Source organism: Glycine soja, chromosome 2, assembly GCF_004193775.1.
Source record: "Glycine soja cultivar W05 chromosome 2, ASM419377v2, whole genome shotgun sequence".
Lineage (NCBI taxonomy): Eukaryota > Viridiplantae > Streptophyta > Magnoliopsida > Fabales > Fabaceae > Glycine > Glycine soja.
In genome coordinates this window covers 41,534,541-41,549,396 of record NC_041003.1, presented here as the reverse complement: position 1 = coordinate 41,549,396, position 14,856 = coordinate 41,534,541, and the positions used below count along the sequence as shown (strand labels likewise).

At 31.9% G+C, this 14,856-nt stretch overlaps 2 protein-coding genes across 5 annotated transcripts; one reads left to right on the top strand and one right to left on the bottom strand.

Moving 5' to 3' along the window:
- The first annotated feature begins 1,399 nt into the window (after positions 1 to 1,399).
- Positions 1,400 to 7,626, top strand: LOC114394932 (thylakoid lumenal 29 kDa protein, chloroplastic-like). Of its 2 annotated transcripts, XM_028356614.1 has the most exons (11): positions 1,400 to 1,636; positions 2,000 to 2,104; positions 4,415 to 4,499; positions 4,598 to 4,632; positions 4,732 to 4,797; positions 4,889 to 4,929; positions 5,551 to 5,681; positions 5,862 to 5,968; positions 6,105 to 6,242; positions 7,028 to 7,162; positions 7,279 to 7,626. In XM_028356614.1, the coding sequence occupies exons 1-11, from the start codon at positions 1,547 to 1,549 to the stop codon at positions 7,387 to 7,389; spliced, it is 1,044 nt and encodes a 347-aa protein (XP_028212415.1). In that variant the 5' UTR covers positions 1,400 to 1,546; the 3' UTR covers positions 7,390 to 7,626. The 2 variants fall into 2 exon arrangements, with proteins under 2 accessions (XP_028212415.1, XP_028212422.1); XM_028356621.1 differs by lacking the exon at positions 1,400 to 1,636 and having other exon boundaries at positions 4,399 to 4,499.
- Positions 7,627 to 9,507: 1,881 nt separating this feature from the next.
- LOC114394912 (cytochrome c oxidase subunit 6b-1-like) lies at positions 9,508 to 14,565 on the bottom strand. 3 transcript variants are annotated; one of them, XR_003662880.1, is made up of 6 exons: positions 14,405 to 14,565; positions 12,944 to 13,210; positions 12,750 to 12,832; positions 12,571 to 12,652; positions 12,109 to 12,322; positions 11,115 to 11,599 (listed from the first exon to the last, which is right to left on the bottom strand). XR_003662880.1 is itself a non-coding variant. In XM_028356598.1 (5 exons), exons 1-5 carry the CDS (start codon positions 14,441 to 14,443, stop codon positions 9,728 to 9,730), a joined length of 525 nt encoding a protein of 174 aa, XP_028212399.1. In that variant the 5' UTR covers positions 14,444 to 14,564; the 3' UTR covers positions 9,508 to 9,727. The 3 variants fall into 3 exon arrangements, 2 of the variants coding, with proteins under 2 accessions (XP_028212399.1, XP_028212406.1); XM_028356598.1 differs by lacking the exons at positions 11,115 to 11,599; positions 12,109 to 12,322 and adding an exon at positions 9,508 to 9,781 and having other exon boundaries at positions 14,405 to 14,564; XM_028356605.1 differs by having other exon boundaries at positions 11,115 to 12,322.
- Between the last annotated feature and the right edge of the window lie 291 nt (positions 14,566 to 14,856).

Below are 14,856 nucleotides of genomic sequence, written 5' to 3'. Positions count from 1 at the left end.
GGTGCATTTTTAATTATTTCACCTTTTCTTTTAAAAAAATAAAAATATATTTCACCTTTTTCAATTTTTTAATTAAAGTTTTGTTGAGTCCGACTTTAAAAAAATAGGAGTTTTTCTATTGATATAAGGAATAAGTTTTTTTCACTAATATGACGTGATATAGTTGGTAGAGAGTCGTGCTTCGTAAGTATGAAATTAAAAGTTGAATTTCCAAATTTATGTATATGAAATAATAACATATGTTAAAAAAATTAATCTTTTAAATGAATTTTAATACCTTTAATAATTAATCTTTAAGTGTTGGTCAAAGAATATCCTAAGTTTATTTGTGTATCTTCTTAAGTAGTTATTTTTCTTTAATCAAATAATTTTTATTTTCACTTTATTTCTCACATTTTTCTCTTTTTCTTTTACCACTTATTCCCTTTCATTTCCTAGTTTTTCTTTCTCGCAACCAAACACGGATAATGATGTTTGAACAATTAAGTTTTACTATTAGCTTTTGATTTTGATAAAAGCTCTTAAAAGTGTTTCTACTGAAAATTATTTCATCAAGGGCAAAAAGTTGACGTAAAGAATTTATTTGGATAAAATATCCTAAATAAAATATAAATTTATTAATTTTTATGATAATTATTTTAAAACATTTATAATGCGAATTGCTTTATAAGTTAATTAAAAAAAATATGATTTTGATATGTCATATCTGATATTGAGTTTCTTAAAATTAGAGAGTTGTTTATACATGTAACTATTAATCATGAGTTGTTTAAAGAGTTATAAGGTTGATATAGTGGTGAAGGGAGAAAAAAAGAAGGAGAGATTATACTTTTGATTCATCTCACTAAAAAAAATATTATTTTAATGTGTCACATGCGATCTTGAATTTCTTAAAATTAGAAAAAATTATTTATACAAACAACTATTGATAATGAGTTAATATTAAATATAAGAGAGAAAAATATAATATTAGTGAGTTAAACAATTTATTAATAAAAATATCTATTGCAAAGAAAATAAATTAAATTACTTAAAATTAAAGTCACATAAACAGAATTATTTATATGAATACCATTGGAAATTATGTAAGTAGTCATATTAATATTTCTGATTTGCTTACATTGTAAAAAGAATTATATCAAGCATAAAAATTGAAATCTTATTTTACATTTTTTTAATATAAAATAAAAACATATATTTCAACACACACCCATTATTTTTAATTTTCTAGAAATAAAATATTAAAAAAGAATGAAATATGTTAATATGATGTGTGAAGTCTTTGGTACTATTTTGCTACATAGTCTAAGACTAAGTTTAGTGATTTTAGTCGGCAGTAACATAGTTTGGGTAAAATATTTGTGAGGATTGGGTCAGATATGAGACAATCCAATAGTTACAGATTTCTCTGGATAAAGTATATCATGTTCATGTGTGACCTTGTACACTCCACCACATAACTTGAAAAGCTTCCACTTTTCTGCTTTTGCATCTCTCTCTCTCTCTTTCGACACCAAACAAAAATAGTTGTGATTGCATTGCAGCAATGGGTGTCTCCTTCCTCTCAACTTGCCCTTCTCTGCTTCCACTCGTTGCTTATGATACACCACCCTCCGCCAGATACCAACCTCGTTCAGTAAGTTTCCACTTTGCTTTACTTGTGTCTCTTAACACACGTACAATGCAGTTGCAAATCATGCAAGTTCATGGATGCTGTTATGTCGCATTGTGAATGAATTATGGGAAATGGCTATGGAATTTTGCATTGATATGACAAAGAAATACTCCATTTTTTTATCGCCAAATGTTAGTTTGCTAGAATGCTAGTTTTGTTAACAGAGAGGATGAAACCCGTGACGTTTCTCGTCTTTCCTTCTCCCTTAACCATTGAATCTACCTTATATCTCCAATACTCGATCATTATAACTTATAGAGTGTTTCTTACTTGTCGTTAAGTCAGTTATAAGTTATAACCTTTGTTTATTCAATGTGTTCTTAGGTGTCCATTTGTTGTAATAAAACCATAAGCGATGTTAGTGATGGAGAGCCGTTCCATTGGAGAAGGAGAGATGTTCTCAAATGCGCCGGGGCAACCGTTGGCCTGGTAAGAGCCATTCTGCTACAATTTTATAATAAAGTTTTTCTCTTTTTATTTGTTTTTACCCTTTCCATCTGATGAATATGCTTTACTAATATAAACAGAATCATTATTTGTACAACTATTAAGTTCATGTTCTTATGATTTCATGTTTTTTACATGAATTCACTAGTAGGAAATTTGTTCTCACTTAACATTGGTGGGATTGTTATGCTTGCAAATGTTAATTCTGGTCTTGAAACAATGTTATCTTTATTTTGTTCTCTGTTTCTTTTCCTTTCCATATTTGAAGCTCTGTCAAATTTTCTTTGCTTGGTGATGATGAACCTTAAGAGTTACTGCAACAATATTACCAAAAAGGCTAAAATGACCCAGGGATATCTATTTCATTTGCCCCAACACCTATGATTTTAATGGATTAATTATATATGCAAAAAACTAGCTGTAAGTGTAATACTGGTTACTATAATATAGCTTTAGCTTATGTAGAGAATGAGTCACTTAATAACAAAGTAATTAACATGATTCAGATGTCAGTTAGGTAGCTCATATACCTACAAGATGTTTAACACAGCAAGACACCACTGATAAAAGACAGATGGCTGACAAGTAGCTTCTTATCTGCGCAATATGAGATATCAGATGTCAGAAAACAAAAATGAAAATTTCAACTAACAACAAACAAGAGCAACCAATCAAACAAAAAATGAGAGGGAAATGGAAGAAAGTTCTTGCACAAGGATTTTTATGCAGGTTTGATCTCTAACATGGAGGCTACATCTAGTCCCCACCCAATGTGAGGTTTTTCCACTATCTAATAACTTAGTAGTCTTTGAATCATCTAGCCTTAACAATTAGTTGCACCATAACTCTTCACAGTTAGCCCCGCGGTCACTCTCGAACCAATATCCCTAGCTCTGACTGATATGGAATAGAATGGAAAACAAATCCAAGAGTGCTCTCCTGCTAAACCTAGAGTACTCCTCTAGGGCTGAGTGCTTCTTGAACCCAATTTCAGATACACTCTACATATGGAAACATCAAATATCATTCAATAACCAAAGCTGGTTGAGGTTTATGATACATAGACCAACAAATCAAATAATATCCGAAAAAATAAAATCTAAACTAATCAAATCAAAAGACGAGACAAAATTCTTAAATCTAAACTTAACCAAAATCCCTAAATAATAGTTAACTAGATAATAACTCAATCTATATCATACATGCTTGATTAAACACCCACACTCAACTTTACAAGAGATTAAGAAAGATTGAACACTCTCTTTTAGTGTAAATGCATTCAACTAACTAACTGAATGAGTACAAGAAGATTGACTCTTCAAGGAAGCTTTATTGTGGAAAAAAATAAAATTGTCTAGTTAGTTTTTATCCTGTCCAAGGAGCTGACCATTTATAGAAAATGCAGTCATTCCAGCATTCATTTTATCACTGCACAAGGACAAAATTCAAATGAAAAGCCTGTCCTTTAATGACTAATGAGATATTTTCCAAAAGATAGCTTATTGATCTGGGTGCCTCACTTTTTATTACAATATTTGAACATTACAAGATCTTTTGGAAGTGTTTGAGACATTCCACTAGGCTCTAGACTCATTTGGATTAAGATAGTGCATAACCTTTTCAAGTGTCTCATCTAAGTGGTTTTAGACAAAAAAATTGCAGCAACTCATATCAGCACAAAGTCATTGACTCTTAAGTAGATTTACTTCTTAGGCATTTTTCTTTGCAATTTTGTTATGTAATATAATCTTCTACAGATAGGTCCAGCGGTTGTCTTTGAAAAGATCCCTGTTTCATTTATTATAAAACAAATCTGATATACCTTCAATTCTCTTTAAGGATTTGTACGTCAAGAATCTCAAGATTGCACTAGCTCATCCTTGAACAAACGAACACCTCTTCTTCCCATCACTTCCAGCATTTCATCTTCTGTTATTTAGAGATAATTTTGCAAAACCTTGCACGACTAAGTCTCAGGACAAAGTCCAAGTGAAATTAGCAAATGCCATCAAGTTTTATGTGTGTGTGTTTTTTTCTTTTGTTCTAAGTTGTATGTTATCATCACAAAGTAGTTCAAGTAGGAAGGCTAACATGTTGCACCATTAGTTTTGCCTCGTGATTAATCCAAATTTTTACAGTCAACATGGAATCCAGTGGCTCTTCATATTTGTTGCCTCCTTTTGTTTCTGTTTTCGTATAGCATCATTGTTCTTTTGAGTATCTAATGCAATAAGTACTTAGTGAATAAGATTGATGTGATGATGAGTTTTGGTCAGTTGTATCTGTTTTCAGGAATTAATTGGAAGCTCCGGATCTCTTGTTGAAATGGCTAATGCTGCTGACCTGATACAGCGCAGACAGCGTTCTGAATTTCAATGTAAGATCCTTTAGGTCTACATGTTCATGTGACTATTAGTCATGTCAAATTCAACTAATCTCTCGTCTTAGCTGAGTTAGTTCTTTCTATTCTTACAGCTAAGATTAAGGAAACACTTTTTACAGCCATAAAGGTATAATATTTGACTTGCATTTAACTGTAAAAATTGACTATACAATTATCCAACTCCTATTATGGATATAATCTAATTTGACATAGGACTTCTTTTCAGGGAAATCCAGATCTTATTCCATCCTTACTGACACTGGCTCTAAATGATGCTTTGACTTATGATAAGGTGAGAAAAACACACAAGTGTGTGCATCTGCGGCATAGTTGTTTTCCATCATTTAAAATGAGTACTGATTGGCAGATGCTTAAGTTTGTAGGCAACAAAATCAGGTGGTCCAAATGGCTCTATACGGTTCAGGTACTTCTTTTCGGTTTTGATATTCATGAGATTGTACTCTATAACTAATAGAACCTAAGGGGGCATTTGATTTGAGAAAATATTTTGTTTTCATTTTCTATTTTTACTTTGTTTCCTATTTTCTGAAGTTTATATGGGAAAAAGTGAAAACAGGAAATGAAAACTAAAAACAATAAAAGAAAAAGTTGTTTTCATTGTTCTCTATACAAACTTCTGAAAAAAGGAAATAAAGTGAAAACAAAAAATGTTTTCTCAAACGAAACAACCCCTTGATAATTTACATTCTATGATGTTAACAAATAACCGTAGGTGGATTTTTTTATTCTCTTTATAGAACAGTTTGTCTACTAAATAAGCTACACTGAGATGGTTGTTATTGCTGCATCCATTTCTCTTACTTTTCTAGGTTTTCTCTCTCTCTCTTCTTAGAAGGTGGTTTTTTTTTTTTTTACTTTGGAAGCTGTGCTTCTTAGTTATTAGTAGTGTATCTTAAATTTCTAGTTTCACTAGCAATTTCTGGTCTCCTTCACTTGTGTGCATCAGAAATTTATACTTCATTACTTACTAATAAGTAATAATCATAATTTTTTCTCCTTTTTATTTTTCTAATTCTGCCTGAAGCTCAGAAATAGGTAGACCAGAAAATACAGGGCTTTCAGCAGCCTTGAATTTATTAGAGGAAGCCAAAAAGGAAATAGACTCAGATTCCAAAGGTGGATCCATTTCCTATGCAGATCTGATTCACATTGCAGGTTATACTTTTTATCATCACCTAGTTAATGCTTTATAGTTATTAATAATACTTGTTTCACTTGTATATTCTATGTCAGTTAAATATAACCATTTATTTGAAAATTATTTGTGACTATGGTGGGTAGAAGTTGTGGAGGTATGTTCTAATTCCCCCGACTTCATTGACTTAATTTTTGTAGCACAAAGTGCTGCCAAGGCTACATTTTTAGCTGCTGCCATTCGCAAATGCGGTGGAAAAGAGGAGAAAGGGAAAACACTGTACAATGCATACGGATCAAATGGACAGGTTTGCATATTCTTCACTTATAATCTGCTTAATAACATCTCTATGGTGACAATCCTCAAATGTAGGTTTGTTCGATAATATGCTTAATACTATCTTTACTTATTTGCAAATTCATGCAATTTTTATTGTGAAACAGTGGGGTTTGTTCGATAGACAATTTGGTAGGGCTGATGCTCAAGACCCAGATCCAGAGGGAAGAGTTCCACTATGGGAGAAGGCAAGTGTACAGGAAATGAAAGACAAGTTTGTTGCTGTAGGCTTTGGTCCTCGCCAGGTACTTAACATATTTCATCGCTGTTTTTGCTAACTGAAATGTAGCAAGTCATACATACAATCAAAGATGTATGTACACAGCTCAGAGTAGAAATTGTGATCATGGTTTATATGCTGCAAGTGCAAAGTTCAACTTAGCCTGGCATCAGTTTTTTTCCCTCTTCAGTGTGGCTTTAAAAAGATGAAAGGAGTTTCATATCTAAAACTAAATAAATAAGGTGAAATGACAAAAGCAAGTCTTAACATTTTCACTCTAGCGAGTTCTCTATTAAACAAATTATTTGTCCAGATCATACAAGTCTGTCGAACTATAATGCTATATGATGAATTGATGATTATGCTTTAAAAAGCAGAATCTTTTTGCCTTTGCATATTTTAACTCAAACCGTGTGGAAGTGAGAAGATACCCCTTGACCTTTGTTCCATGACTCATTGGTTTTACCGGTCAATGGCCATACAAATGTTCATATATACTAACAAATTTGTCCTTAAGCCATTCTTGTCACCTTATTCTTGGACTAGCTGTTATCCTTGCAAGTTACATCTTCTCGCTCAAGCTGTTCCTTCCCACCTTTTATTGAACACTTCATAGATCCATTGTGTTTTTACTTTTCTTATTGTATCTTTTTAATACTCACTGTTGCAGACTTTTGGAATGTCAAAAAGGAGATTAGAGGGTAAAATAAATTGGAAAAAAAGCACACATCCTTTAATGTTCCACATACCATAAAAGGGAAGTTGATAACTTGATATTACTAATTCATTTCCTTTTGTGTTTTTGGTCAGCTGGCTGTTTTATCTGCATTCTTAGGTCCTGACCAAAATGCAACAGAAACCTTATTGGCCAGTGATCCTGATGTTGCTCCATGGGTTCAGAAATACCAACGGAGCCGTGAAACTGTCTCTCAGACAGATTATGAGGTAAGTTTATCTATGAATAGCTCCATCCATGGACAGCAATGAAGTTCCTTAAGCTTTTGTTTGTTTGAAAATTCACTTTGTTGTTTTCTTTGGTTTCTTTACTCTCTTTTTTTCAGGTTGACCTGATAACCACTTTCACAAAACTGAGTACCTTGGGCCAACAAATCAACTATGAGGCATATACATATCCTCCCCCAAAGATCGACATTACCAAACTCAAATTGTAAAAGTAAGACACATATGGTAGTACCATATTATCTTCCTCCTCAAGACATTTCAAGTTTTGACTTGTTTATAATTATTCTCTTTTTGTTTTTTTAACTTGAAACTTTGAGCTTCTATGTAATTATTCATGCACATACAGTGAGATAATTAAGAGTGTTCACGAAACCATCTAAATTTGTTACAAACCACTAAACTGATGAATGGCGTGTTTGGAAATGCATTTGGATACAGTTTTGACAGATTATCAGAAGCTACTAGTTTCAATTTTTGCATCTTGATAAATCATTGTTAACTTATTTCCATATACGCGCTAAAAGAGCCAAAAATTAAATAAACTATTAACTGAAAATAAAATTGAAAAAACTGTATTTTTTTTTATTTCATTTGGTTTAGTTTTCATGTTGAAAATCGAATTAATGCAAATATACCCATATATAGTTTTCAAATTTTATCCCTAGATAAATGTTAACCTTATCATGAACATATATATTTGTATTTTTATAACGTAGACTCCAATTTCTTATTAAAAAATTAGGAAATACATAACTGTCTTATATTATAAGTCTAATCTCAGATGAAACTATAATTATAAATACTCATTACTCAGTATTGAATTTGCTTTTATTTATAATTAGAAAAATACATTTTTTCCCATCAAGCGGGGCTAACAAAATTCTTTAAAGGGGCTGTTTCAATGGTCCCAATCCCAAAATTAAGATCCATTGATAATCTGTTATTTTCAATGGTCCCCAAATTCTCACCTATGCTCCATTCGGTTTAATTTTAAGAAAAAAAAATGTGACATTATAAAATATTTGTTGTATTAAAATAAGCATTTCTCAAAAAAAAAAATGAAATAAGCAGCTTAACTACTCTCTTTTTTCCCCTTCAAAAAAACAAAAACAACTATTCTTTTTTCTCTATAGAACATTAATCAATAATCATTAGTAATAGAAGTACCGTTAAAGATTCGCTATATATTTGAATATGTTAAATCCTTCCTTTAAACATACTTTCATCTTTCACTTTATACTATTTTATGCAATGTTATTTTTAAAATTGGAATGGCTATTAAACTAGTGAACACACTGATTTGAAAATTATATATATTTAATAAAAATTGAAAAAAATGTAATTTTTTTATTTGATTTGGTTTAGTTTTCATGTTGAAAATTGAACTAATGTAAATATACTAATATTAATTTTCAAAATTTATCCCTAGATAAATGTTAACTTATCATGAACATATATAAATAATTATGGTTTAAGATTCAATGTTTAATCATAGTCAAATTATATTAATAACAATTATATATATAATATTAAACAAACATTATAATTTTATAACACTAAAATATATTCAGTAAAAAAATAACACTAAACTACTATTTCATAGGTTCTTCATATTCAAAGTTTACATAAAAAGTTAAATCAAATATTATACACGGGTTTTAATTTCAAACCATAAATTATTATTAATATACATTTAAATATTTTAAATCCTTCCTTTAAACCGACTTTCATCTTTCACTTTTTACCTTTTATGCAATGTTTTTAAAATTAGAATGGTAATTAATCATGTTAAAACGATGTATTTGTCCAATTTTGACTAATTTTAGGCTTTTTTTAATTCAGCAAAAAAAAGAATTTTCGTTTTTATTGAATATTGAAACTAAGACCCATGCATTGAAACTAAAACGTTGTAATAAAAATTGGATAAATTTAGTGTATATTGGACAAATACGCTATTTTCATTTTTACTAATTTCTCTTTTCTTCTTTCTACCCTACTTTCTTCCTTCCATCTAGTTCCTTTCCACATCCAAGCATACTGTTTGAATATTCTTTTCGAGGGGGAGAGGATATATTATTTCTCCAAATATTCGATTCTTTTTATAAAAACAAATAAAAAAATGTTTTCCAAAGTTAAACAAAAACTACAGTACATTTTTATACATGTTTGAAAAATATTATTTTCTCAAATAATTACTTAATTGTAAAAACTTGGTAAAAAAAATGACAAAAATAACCACTTTTTCTTTCTAAAGTAACATTGATTTCATCTTGAATTCCGGAGAGGAGGGGGATGGGGTTTATAGAACACTAAAGAACTAGCAATCCTCAGCGTAAAGAATCCAGTTAAATCATAGCATATATCTCGGGACATTTCACCAGAAGCGTTTTCCTGAAAATTGTATAACTCAAGCTTAGTTCAAACATATATCCAAAAAATTTTATTAGGCCAATGCGTACATTCCCCAAATGTATGGGAGTTTATCTCTAGCAATTTAAAATATAATACTGGAAAATGAATTGTGCAGCCATTTCAGATATGCACCACCTACAGCGGGCCTGGGAATGTTCCATTCTCCCTTTGCTCATTCCATCTGTCAACCTGATGCATAGACAAAGTAATCAAAACAAGCTGTTTGCAGATATGCACAATTTCAAGATTGGTAGTAGCAAGAAACAATATTTTTTTTTTGTGAAATGTCTGCATAAGCCATTAGGAAAAAGAAGAAATGAAAAAGAAATCAAAATTGTGTATTTGACCTGATGGTAACTGCTAATGAAAATGTATTCATCAAGCATCTATTTGAAATATCAAGTTACTGTAAATACTACCCATGATAATTTTGAACTTGAGGTTAGCCAAGTAACTCACATTTTGGTTCTAAATGTGAAACTTGAGGTTATCCCTCACACATGTGGGAAGTGAAAATCAATTTAAGCAAATATATAAGCCAGCTCAGCTCACTACGCACTACTTGTGTTAAATATATCAGACAGTAATCTTCTCCTTAAGTGTTTAAAACTTCAACAACAACAACAAAAAAAACTAAGCATTTTCCTACTAAGTGGGGTCAACTAAATGGATCAAGTGACATGATGTTTCTCCCCTCTACTTTTAGCTATATAGGGTTATTTTCCATATGATCTACTCTCCTTAACTAGAGCTTCTATAGGTTTTCGCAAATGCCCAAACCACCTAAGAAAAGATTTACCATATTTTCTACAGTAGGTACTATCCCAACTTACTCTTTAGCAATAGAGTTATCTTCCCCTATGATCTACTCTCCTTACTAGATCTTCTATAGGTCTTCACATATGCCCAAACCACCTAAGACAAGACTCTACCATATTAACTACTTAGGCACTATTCCAACTTACTCTATAACACATTCATTCTTGATCCTATCTTGTCAAGGATTTCCACTCATAGAGCACAACATTCAGCCCTCTTACATTGGGTTTAGTCAATCATGTGGGGCTTTTCCATTCAAGGAGGGTCTAATTATTGTAAACAACAAAAAATGGTTCTAATCATTTAAAGAAAATGAAGATCTTCATATGAAGTACTTTATCAAGTAACTGAAGCATGGTTTATCTGAGAAGGAATATTGAACATCTCATAAACTGAATTCAAGAGGTTAAGAAGCCACAAGTTAAAGGAGGAAGGAATAATAACATGTTACAGATGATAAAGAGATGAGATTAGCTGATAGAAATTAAACATCTCGAAATTAAAAGTATCATGCATCTACAAATATACAAGAATATTAACCACAACTTGAACTCCCTCTAATCTCTATACACAAAAACAAGGAAATCTTCCTCTCCATAAAACAGCCTTACATATTTAATTACTAAGGTTGTTATTCTAGTGTCATTTTTCACAGATATCAATTTCTATCTTTCAATACTTTTCTATTTAGATGAGAAGTGGATAAAAAACAAAAGAAATGCTAAATTGTAGCATACCAGATGAAATTTCTTTACAACAACTTACATAACTAGTAAAAGATGTAACTCCATTTCCATGAAAAAAAATAGGCTAAAATATGTTTTTCATCCCTATAAATATCGAAATGTTCAAAATCCATCCCTGCAAAATTTTTTATCTGTTTATTGTCCTCGCAGAATTTAAATCCATTTATCTGAAACTACATGTCTGATGACTATGCACATAAGTCAGTCCATTGGCCAATTGAATGCTGACATGTGTCAAAACTATTTCCCCATCTCTGCGGATACAAACCCCTCTATGCGGACCGTCGTTCTTCTCGACACCAACACCAACACAATCTCTGTCTGAGGAGAAGGGAGTTGTGTGTCATCGTGTGCGGATCACAAATCCCTCAATTTCCTTCATCGATTTGCGACCTTTGTGTGCGGGCTGCGTGTAGCATGGATCTGGTTCTCGAGGTGAGTGCTGAAAGCCACAGTGAACATCAGAGAGGATGGTTGGGGAACAAAGGTAAATGAAAGTTGCATTTTTTGTCTTTTTGAATCCTTGTATTTTTCTTTGAATGCCTGGTTCGTGTTCTTATCAAAATAAGATTCAATGAGTCTTTGTTGTCTCATCTTTGGGGTTGTTGGTTCATGTTTTGTTTTAAGTAGGATCTCGAGGATTCTGGGTTGATTTCCTTTGTAATGGATGTAACTATGAAAAAAAAATTGTTTGGGATTCAAATCAGTTTGAATAATAAGTTTCAATTTTCCTAGGTTTTCGTTACTCGCCAATCTTTTCATATCAAAAGGGTCTCATTTTTTTCTGTTGGATTTATCTTAGGTGTTGCATGTGAATCTGAGTGCTTGAATCAAAAGCAATCTATCACCTTTTTTAAATGGATTATCTTTCTCTCGCTCGCTCACTCATTCAATAATATTAATGTGATATTTGTATGATTCTTTTAGAAGTTTTGGTGCACAATTACTTACCAATGCCAAGCGGCAGCAGCTTCTGAGAAGGTGGGATTGGTGAGAATGTGTAGGTTGTTTGGTGGTGGGGGGTGCTGGTTTTGTGGGAAGGATAAAGGTGTTGGGTTTGTTGCTATGTCTCCGGCAGAACTGAGGAATTTTTACATCGGTTACATCAGTTTGAAAAAACTCTCACCTTGGTTCCGATGTTAGGTTAGGGTAACCAAACCTACACCTGAGCCAAAAAATAACATTTAAATTTTGTGAGGAATAAAAAAACCAACAATTGTGCAAGGATGGATTCTGGACAATTCGATATTTATAGGGACGGAAAAAATATTTTAGCCAAAAAAATACAATTAGACCATAAACGGATGGAAATCTTATGTTAGCAAAAAGAAATGTCAGTAAATATATCTCATTGGACAAGAAGTCCCTAGTGCTTAGCAGATAATCAACAACGTCCAATGCTAAAATACATACCCATTCACCAGGGCAAAGAGAACGATAATATTTGGCAAACTTGTCACATTCTGGTGCACCTTCTCCTTTAGCAGCTACACATCTGCACAAGAGTTTCGAAGATTAAAATAAACAAACAGTGTGTGTGAAGTGTGAACAATGAGCTCAGTGGAAATAAAAGGAAACCAAGTATGACTCACCGATGATATTCAATGTATCGGGTAAAGCAATGCCTGGTTTGATTTGTAGTTGGAAAACGGAAATCTGCTGGAGCAGTTTCAAGCTGGAAAATAGTGGCATAAATAAGAACAAATTGAAGGAAGGAATATCAACCTTGCTTATCATGCACTCAAGTGGCAATTCTAGAAGAGTGATTCAATTAAATAAATGTTACCTTAATTTCAGGGGTCTCTTCAGCTACATCTTCATTGCCAGAGTTTTCCTCAACATTTCCACTACTTTGCTCTTCAGTGCTTTCTTCAGCAGGAGGAGGGGTGACTTCACTGCTTTCCTGAGCAACTGCAGGGGCAACAGGAGTTGTTTCTTCCACAGTTTTCTCAGCAACTGGTTCCTCAGAAGCAGCTACCTTTGGGTTTTCAACTTCTTTGACCTCAACAGCTTTTTCAACTACAGTTGTTTGCTTGTCATTCACATAATATTCCTGCAAGTCAAGAAAACATTTGTCACTCACTATCTTCATCTTACACTCTATATGACAACAGAAGACCGACCATCATAGTGATAAATAAATTCAAGGCATAAAACATTATGCATTCAGCTGAGGAAATTCAGGGAATAGGTTATAGCCACAGCAACACATCATACCTCAGCAATTCTATCTATGGAGATTCAAATGTCGATGACATGGAATTCATATAAACGATTTATCATCCACAGCGAATAAAGTTTATAGCCATATACTAAAGGACTATGCATACACACATACAAACATATATATATATATATATATATATATATATATATATATATATATATATATATATATATATATATATATAACTTGCAAAATCCCCAATGTTGTATTGTCTTCTGAGTATCAATTACATTTGTCATTCTCATAATATAAGCAATATAAAATAAACGGCATATTGAAGTACAACAATGGAATGCAAGATTAATGACAGATTGGTTGATTCAAAATCCCAATTGCAGCAGATAAAATTCATTCCAGCAGTATTTACTCATGTTTGGACTTTTTCATCATTCAAAATCATTCTTCGTAGAATTGATTATGAGACAATTGAAAATCTTCCGCTTTACCGTTGACAAAACTGATAGACACAGACAAAAGCATATCAATAATTACAGTTCAAAATTGATATTACATTATCATCCAAACAAAAGTGAATCCTTCTAAACTCATTTTTAAACTATTCCCAAACATAAATCAATTTTTTAAACGTCAACTCTCTTAATATAAATCCAATTCTACCAAAACCTAAAACAAAATACCCAAGAATAACGTTAATTGGCAAATATAGAGACTTAACTTCGCGCATATGACATAGATCAGGCTTAGAATTTTCGGTAGATATAACAGATCATAAAATGTCATGGATTGATTACATTAAGCTAAGATTTCAATTTTTAATTGCATGCACTAGAAGCACTTCAAAAACACTATCCTACCAAAGAAAAAAAAATGTACAGTTGAAACCTTATTAAGATTTAGTTCAAAGTACTCTAGATTGTGGATTAACTAAATCAGGGTCTGATTTTCAATTTCCAATTGATTGATAAGATAAAAGGAACTGGAACGAAAACGAAAACTCTGGAAGCGGAATTGAAAGGGGAAAAGAGATTGAAGAGAAATGAAGGAAGAAAGAGAGAGTACCTCGGCGAGAGATTGAGATTTGTCAGCAGTTTCCGCCATTGATGATCACGGGGCGGCTACAACACACAAGAGGGGATTGGAGAGTGTTGTAGGTCAAAACTCAGAGAAGCTAAAAGCCTAAAACAGTTCGAGTTCGTGTCCCTGTGATGTACATTTGTGTAAGGTTTTCGGTTAAAATATTCACAAGAGTCAAGAAGATATTAGAATATATTTTTAAAAAAAAAACCTATACTTCATATTATTAATTATTAATTTTTTTAAAGTTCTTATAAGAAAAAATATATATTTATTTTCAATCATCAAAGATCTTACCGGCATTTTTTTTTCTATGATAATTATCGTATGAAAATCTCATAAGTAACTAGATTCGAATCTTACCGATATAGCATAACCTTCCAAAATTATCACAAATCCTCTTGCTCGATAGGTAAAATAATCTTATACGAGTTAAT